Genomic DNA, 8326 nt, shown 5'->3' with positions numbered 1-8326 from the left:
GGCAGGGAAACTAAGAGGGTGTTGTATGGACTTATTTGTTCCTTCTTTATTTTCTGTGTTTCTCTTGGGATTAAAAGTTCTGAAGTACCAGGTTTGTGCTCCTTCTACTTTCTTATTTTTACTTTATTGCCTTTGTAGGTCTTGCTGGAAGTGATGCATGGCAAAAGCTACATGAGTCATAAATCATGAGTCTCAGCCCTTCACCAACATTTGTCACCATCCCATTTCTGGCACTCTCTCCCGAGCATTGACCACCTGTGGCCTCTAGGAACTCACCTCTGGCCTCTAGGAGCTCACACATTCTTTCTCCTGGAGTGGTTTGTTGTCTGTGGAGGCATAGCATAGTCTCAGAGAAGGAGGCATAGTAAACTGTTATAGTCCAATTAAAGTGGAGGTTTTTCCATAGATAGAAGAGGCAGCTCTGAGAGATGTTATGACAGGTCTAAAGCTACATGAAATTTCAGTGGTGTAAGGGACCTCAGAGGTCATCTAAAGTCCGTCTACAATATCCCCAACAAATGGTCATCCAGATTCCACTTGAAGGCCTTCATTGATGGGAAACTCTCCTTCCCAAGGCAGCCTAATGCTTCTGGACAGGAACACTTTCTACAGTATCCCCGCAGAGTGGTCATTCAGCTTCCACTTCAAGAACTACAAGTGATGGGAAGTACTCTACATCTCCAGGCAGCCCAACGCTTTAGGGTGGTTCTGGTTGTTAGGAAATTTTTTCCTTATATTGAACCAGAACCTACCTCTGTAACTTCTAACCATTGTTCTTAGTTGTGTCTTTTGGGACTGAGCAAAATAAATATTCATACCCCCATACCTTTTCATGGCATCCTTTCAGATACTTGAAGATAGCTATCTATCATTGTTCCACTCTCCCACAGTCCTTCTCTTCTCCAGGCTTAATAACTCCAGTTCCTTTGACTGGTGCTTATATGGCATTCTCATTATACAGTTTTCACTCCTAACATATTTTGCAGCTTGTCAGTTTGACCTTTCTAATACATGGTGCCCAGAGGCAAATACAGTACAGAGAGTGATATCACAGCAGAGTATAGTGGGACTTTAACTTTAGCTTCCTTTATTTGCTTCCCACTTTGCTTCTTCTAATGTAGCTTATGATTGAGCTAGCTTTTTTTGCCTAACATTTTACACTGTTGATTCATATTGAACTTGTAGTCTTCTTGGGAACAGCTAGGTGGCGCAGTGAGTAGAGCACCGGCCCTGGAGTCAGGAGGACCTGAGTTCAAATGCAGCCTCAGACACTTGACACACTTACTAGCTGTGTGACCTTGGGCAAGTCACTTAACCCCAATTGCCCTGCCTTCCCCTCTCCAAAAAAAAACACCAAAAAAAAAACCCCTTTATCTATATGAAGTATTGTCTAGTCATGCCTCTCCCATATTGTACTTTTGCAGCTGATTTTTTTAAGCCACTTATAAGACTTTATATTTATACTTCAGTGGATGCAGTCTCATAAATTTGGATATGCCTTCTACCTTTGCAGTTTACAACCCATCCATGCCTTCTAATCCTTTGCTCTTGTTCTTGCATGAAGGAGCTGTCCATATCATTTGAGGCCTTCTCCTAGGTCTTATGATATTTTGTGGATACTATTGATACACTCAGCTTGTCCATCTGTTTTCTCTTGCTACATGACTGGTACACCTTCTTTTTCAGTTATTCATGTCCTCAATGATCGCTTTTATTACAAGTCTTGTATGTGAGCCACGATTAGTTATGTGCTACTACCTATTTACATATACCATGAGACTTTGTCCTTTGAATAGTCTGCAGTTTTGATTCTTCTAAGGTGGTGATATATCATCATTCAAAGCCATAGGGGATTATCACAAGAATATTGGTGTTAATAAAATGGGATTTCACGGCAGGAGACATCTTGACAAAGTGCTATGTAATTTCCTAAATAAAGTCTATCCCCCTCTCCTATTAATTGTCCTAGCCTCTTGAAATTTTCTTTTTAGATCCTGATTCTGGCATCCAGTGTGTTAGCTATCCAGCCTAGTTTTTATCACCTGAAAATTTGATAATTTAACCTCTACATTGATGCCTTTATCCATGTCACTGATTAAAAATGTTGAGCTGAATGAACAGTCTCAATGACAGAGCTCTAGCATTTTGGACTGGAGACTTCGCTAATTCACTAATCAGAATTGGTTAGGTTCAGTCATTGAGCTATTTCAGAATCCAACCCAATCTACATGCAATCTACATCTTTCCATCCTGTCCAAAAGGATATTGTGAGAGACTTGGACAATATCTTATAGAAACACACACACACAATCTACGGTATTCCTCAATCTTCCAGTTAGGAATACTGTCAAAAAGGAATAATAATAACATCTAACATTTATATAGCACTTGCTGTGTGCCAGGCAGCATGCCAAGTGTTTTACAGCTGTCATCTCATTTGATTGTAGGAGGTCGGTACTGTTATTCCCATTTTACAGAGGAGAAAGGAGAAAGCTATCTAGTATAATGGGGAGTGCCAGGCCAGGAATCAGGGAGACCTGAGTTCAGATTTTGCCTTAGACACTGGGTGGTCCTGGACAAGTCACTGAACCCTGTTTGCCTCAGTTTCTTCATCTGTAAAATGAGCCAGAGAAGGAAATGGCAAATCACTCCAGTATCTTTGTCAAGAAAACCCCAGATGGACTCACAAAGAGTTAGACATGACTGAAATAACTGAACAACAATAACACAGATAAAACTGAGGCTGGGAAGAGTCAAGTGGGTTTCCCTGGGTCACACAGCTAGTAAGCGTCTGAGTTTAGATTTGAACTCAAGTCTTCCTGACTCCAGGCTTCATGCTTTAATCTACTGCACCACTATCCACTGCCCCACCTAGCTGTCCTGAAATGAGGTTCGTTTGGCATGATTTATTCTTAATAAAGCTATGTTGGCTCCTAAAGATCTCTTTCTTTTCTGTGTGCTCACAAAACATACCATTCATAGTGAGATCTGGACTTTTTGCCAGGAATTGAAGTCAAGATTACTGGCTGATAGTATAAGAGTCTAAAGTTAGAATCTGAATCTTCTCAATCTTTCTTTCTCATTAGACTGACCAAGCCCTCAGATCAGGAATTTTACTGGATTGAGAGTCATTTTTGTGTATAGGTTTGATTTTCAGGTTTTTCTGTCAAGCAGAGATTAGTGTAGATATATCTAAACTTCATATTCGAGTTTGTTTTCCTCCGTAAGGCAGTGCTGCAGGAAACATACCTCATACTCTGAACAGCCTTACAATATGTTTGAAATCAGTGCCTGAATATTACAGCTAAGATATACCTGACACCTTTCCCCCCCACTTTTGATCCTTATCACATAATTATCACTTTATTATTGATTACATGCTAGTTTGTTATTTTTTAAAGCTGTTTTCATAATTGGTTTCCCCAACAAAACTTTTAGTTATTTTGACATAGAGATTGTACCTCAGCTCTCACAGAACGTCAAAGTTGGAGGAGCCTTAGAACATGGAACGTCATTTCTGGAAGGGCCACAGAATTTGAACTGCCAGGGATTGTAGGGGTACCAACTGTGTGTTAATAAGGGTCCTCTCTACAGCATCCTCAACAAGTAGTCATTCAGCCTTTACTTACGACTCTAAGTGAAGGGGAACTCTATGCCTCCTAAGACAGACTGTTCTATTTTGTGGGCAATTGTACTTGTTAGTGACTTTTTTTTTTATGGGAGAGCCAGGGAAATGGCTAGTCCTTTATTGGAAGGAAGAAAACATATCACATCTCAAGTAAACCAGTTCAGGGGCTCAGTGGCTAAACTGGTGGGGTACCAGCTTGTAATGGGTTCTATAGTTAGTGCAACGCTGTGTCTCGCCTTTATGAAGCCAGAACCAGATGACTGCACTGTTGTCCTCTTCACAGATACAGCCCACTATTCGCTTGTCATCAATGGAAGGGACCAGGTTGGGTTCCTCCTTAGTCCCTGGAGCTGCCTTTGGGGCTAGGATATTGTATGGATCCAAATCATTCCTTGAAGCCATCATAATCTCTCTCTCCAAGCCAGTATCCTGCTCCTCATCAGAAGGGATACCTCCTCCGGTCGCCATGGAGCGAACAGCCACCCGAGCGGGGCCAGAGGTCCTCAAGGCCTGGACCACCAGTGCCCTGGCTCCCCGCAGTAACCTTGAAGCCATTGCATCTGAGACAACTGCCTGTTAGTGACTTTTGACTTAAATTGAACCTTAGCTCCCTACTAGCAGCTTTCTTTCATTGCTCCTGGTTCTGCCCCATGGAGCCAAGTAGAACAAGTATAATCTCTATTCTTGGAATGTGACAGCCCTTAAGATCCTTGAAGCCAACAATCATGTTCCTCCTAATTCTTCTCTTCTCCAAGCTAACTATCCTCACTTGTTATTTGTCATGAACTTGGGACCCTTCATCTCCCTGGTATTGCTCTTCCTGATGCTCTTCAGTTTATCCTTGCCCTTCCTAAAATGTGGCACCCGGAACTGGACTCAGTACTCCATATGTGGTCTGTCCAGGGCAGAGCATAGTAGGATTGTTGCCTTCTTCCTGGAACCTGTACCTTTCTTAGTACAGCCTAAGATCACATTAATTTTCTTGGCCAGTGTGTCAAACTGTTGTGATTAGAATTGCAGAGGTGAAAATGCCCTTAGAATATATATTTAGATCTGAAGGGACCTTATAAATCACTAATCCAAACCCTTTATTTTACTAATGGGGAAACAGAGGCACCAAGTGGTTAAGTGATTTGATCTACCTTACATAAGAAGGTAATTTTAGTACCCTGCCCAACACCTAATAAAATACTGAGTCTAGTAGGTATTTGTTAACCTTATTTGATTTAGAAGTGACATAATCTTGTGGCCTTTCTTACCTGTGGCCTTTAACCTCCATTCAAGTATGAAATATAGAAAGTGTAGGCTTTATTGGTTTGACCAGTAAAGGATCTTTGTTGGTCAAACTGCAGGGGGTGGAGGTATTTGAACTCTAGGAGCACTCTTGAATCCTCCAGATTGATTTGGTGTGGCTATTGTCATGCTTGGGAAAGCTTATGGGATACATCCCTTAGGAAAGTTGCTGGTTTAGGAGAGGCCATTCTTTTGGGTAAAGGGCTGAGGTGGGCTGGGTTTTTAGCAAGACTAGACAGAGCTCCTATTGTGGAAGATGCAACCACCTCCCTATTTGTTTTGGCTCTTGGACAATGAGTATATTGGAGTTGTTCTTCTGACTCTTTGCTTTTCCTCAACATGTTCAATATAATCACCATCTTTCAGAGTGTGGTAATATCCTTTGTCTATCTGACCTTTATATCTAGGAATAGTATTTATTGCACTTCCCATTGCTGGATGCTTTTTGGGTTCTTTTTCTGTTGCTCCAGAGGATATTGTGCACTGTCTTGGGCCTAATTTAGAGGGAGAGCTGGGGGCTTATGATACTTTTTGTTCTAGCTTTTGCTTGTTTCTGGACTTGTCCTCCTAGTGTGGGTTGTCTTCTGCTCCCTTTTTTATAGGTTCTGGCTCCAGACTGGATGAACTCGACATGAGTCACCCCAGGGAGTGGAAGGTGTGTCACCACTAATTTGGAGAATCTTTGATCTTATTTCAGTCTCTGATTTAAGAGATGGAGGTGTTTGGAATTGACTTGTCCCTTGGAATTTCACCCCCTTTTCTCCTGATTTCTAGGAGTATTGTGTATCTGGCCTCTGTTGCAGTGGTTGGTCCCCACCAGGAATTTAATTCCATTCAACATATGTTTATTTGATTCAACATATGCTACGTGTTTGGTGCTGGAGAGGCGAAGCTATGACAAGGGCTCTAGTTTCAAAGATCTGACAATCTAATAGAAGAGACAGCCTGGTGCAGTGGGATGAGCACTGTGGTACATACTTGGAGCCAGGTGAGACCTTTGTTCAGATCCTAATTTCCACACTTATTAGCAGTGTAATCATGGGCAAGTCACATCCTCTGAGTCTCAGTTTCTTTATCTATGAAATGTAGTCCCTACACTCCTGGTTTGTTGAGAGACTTAAATGAGACAAGTCTGTGTGGTACTGAACAAATCTTAAAGTACCAAATAAATATTAGTTTTTATGACTATTTTACTACCACAGGAGGCAACATGGTACAGTGGAACGAGCACTGGCTCTCTAGAGTCAGAGGAACTGGGTTCCCATCCTGGCTCTGTTTACCATTTGTGTGACTTTGCACAAGTCACCAAACTTTCCTGGGTGTAACTTTCTTCAGCTGTAAAATGAGAGGTCAGACCAGATGGCTGCTGACATCCCTTCTGGTTTTAGGTCTATGATTACTAGAATCCTGTGATCCAAGAAAAAGTTAGCTAAGTATAAAGAAAGTGGTCCAGATAAATCACTGTGAGAAATTTGAGAGGAGGAAGAAATCACTTTCACCTGAGGTGAAGCAAAAAATCATTAAAGGTGGCATGGGAGGAAGTGGCACCTGAGGAAGAAGGAACTTCCACAGTTGAGAAAAGGGGCATCAGTCCATTCCAGGGATGGATGAAGTGAACAAAAGCAAGGAAACAGGAGAGGGCAGAACTGAAACAGGAGATGGAGAATAAAACAAAGAGTAAATGAAAGGGAGCTGGCCTTGAATTACAGGGTTAGACACTTCTATTTTGGTAGTCCATAAAGACCTATTGACACTTTTTGAGTAGAGGTGTCACATAATCATAGTTGTAGGTACATAGAAGAATTACTTGGGCAGTATCTTGGAGGAATGCTGGGTGACAGGACCTTGGATACCGTGACTATCACTGTCATCGTCACCTTCAGCAAAAAGCTTTTAGTAAGAGCTTCTTTGAATGTGGCATTGTATAAAATAAATTTATGGACGTAGCTTCTGCCCTGTGGGAGTTTACAGCATGAGATAGACATTTTGGATGAGGACATGAAGTAAAAGTTGTATAGGGCACTGAATCAGCATTGAAGAAAAACAAGCAGTTGCCTGATTCTCCAATGTAAGCCTGTCATGGTAACACCATTTTCCCAGAGGGAGATACATCTGAAAGAGAAATTTAGTCCAGAATATAACCCAGGTTCAAATCCTGGCCCATCGACTAAGTAGCTGTGTATTTTTGTGCAAGGTACTTCATCTCTGTACCTTAGTAACTTATCTGTAAAATGGGAGATGATTTCCAAATCCTATGATAAAGGAGACAGGCAGGGAGGGGCAAGCTCTGAATTTTTTATTTGTGTTCCTGGTGCTTAATGTAATGCATGACACATAATAAATGCTTAATAAATGCCTTTTCATTCTTTCATTCATACATTCACTTCTGGTGAATACATCTATGATCTTGTTCTCTGCTGTGACCCAAATACTGCCAAGACTTTGTGAACAGTGTTCTTCTCTCTAACATCCTCTGTACCTACTGTGATCTCTTCCCATTGCTATGTTAGCTTCCATTGCACCTGGGCCAGGATCCTGGCAGGGCCCTCTCCAGTGACCTGTGTCTTGAGCTGCAGGCTCCAGTTTCCAGTAGGGAGAGCACCTGGAAAGCTCTGGTCCTCTGGGGGTGATTATCTCTGTAACATGAGGAAACTCATCCCAGATCCGTTGAAACACTCGTGCACACAAACACCACTCACTAACTGAATAGGAGCCAGGGCCAGTCAGAGCATTGGGTCAGTGTTGGGATTGAAAGGGAGGTGCCCTGTTCTGAACAAAGACTGAGAGTAAAGACTTGGAGGATTTGTCCTGGCCTTAGTTGGCCAGGGGACTCCTGTCACTGCTCTGCGGATTCCCCATGTAGATAACAGACCAAGCCACTAGTTTTTTGGGTTATGTTTAAGCTCTTTATGATCCTCTGATAAGATACAAGATTGACACAGAGGGCTGATGCACTTTTAAAAATCATTTTTTACTGTTAAATATGAATAATAATAGTAATCAAATATGTAGAGAAGAGGGTCTTTATTGGGAAGAATGAGACAGTCAGAGGTTGGAATTTTGAATTAGAGGGACTTCAGAGATCTTGTCTCACTTCATTTTACACATGGGGAAACTGAGGCATAGAGATAGGTAACTACTTGCCTTAAGTTAAAAGCCCAAGAGGATAGGAAATCAGATTTATATCATTTAGAGTCTTTCCTACTCTAGCCAAGCCTTGTGGATCCTTTCGAGAGGAATTGGGGGGCAGTGAAGAAGGAATGTTTTGGGTTTTTTCTTTTCCCTCCTCTTCTCACTTCCTCTTTCTTCCCCCTATAGATGGTGTTTGGGGGCCAGGTCCTGGAGTGGCCATGCCAAAGAACAAGGTCACTGTATGGGATAGTATTCCCTTGCTGGCTTCAGCAC

The 8326-nt window shown here is 41.9% G+C and overlaps 1 protein-coding gene across 1 annotated transcript; it reads right to left on the bottom strand.

The window, feature by feature from the left end:
- Positions 1–3760: 3760 nt before the first annotated feature.
- LOC118839000 (cytochrome c oxidase subunit 5B, mitochondrial-like) lies at positions 3761–4183 on the bottom strand. The gene has a single exon (XM_036746383.1). The coding sequence runs from the start codon at positions 4181–4183 to the stop codon at positions 3797–3799; it is 387 nt and encodes a 128-aa protein (XP_036602278.1). The 3' UTR covers positions 3761–3796.
- Positions 4184–8326: the final 4143 nt, after the last annotated feature.

This window comes from Trichosurus vulpecula, chromosome 2 (genome assembly GCF_011100635.1).
Source record: "Trichosurus vulpecula isolate mTriVul1 chromosome 2, mTriVul1.pri, whole genome shotgun sequence".
Lineage (NCBI taxonomy): Eukaryota > Metazoa > Chordata > Mammalia > Diprotodontia > Phalangeridae > Trichosurus > Trichosurus vulpecula.
The sequence above is the reverse complement of the archived record's forward strand: the minus strand, read 5'-3'. Positions and strand labels throughout refer to the sequence as shown.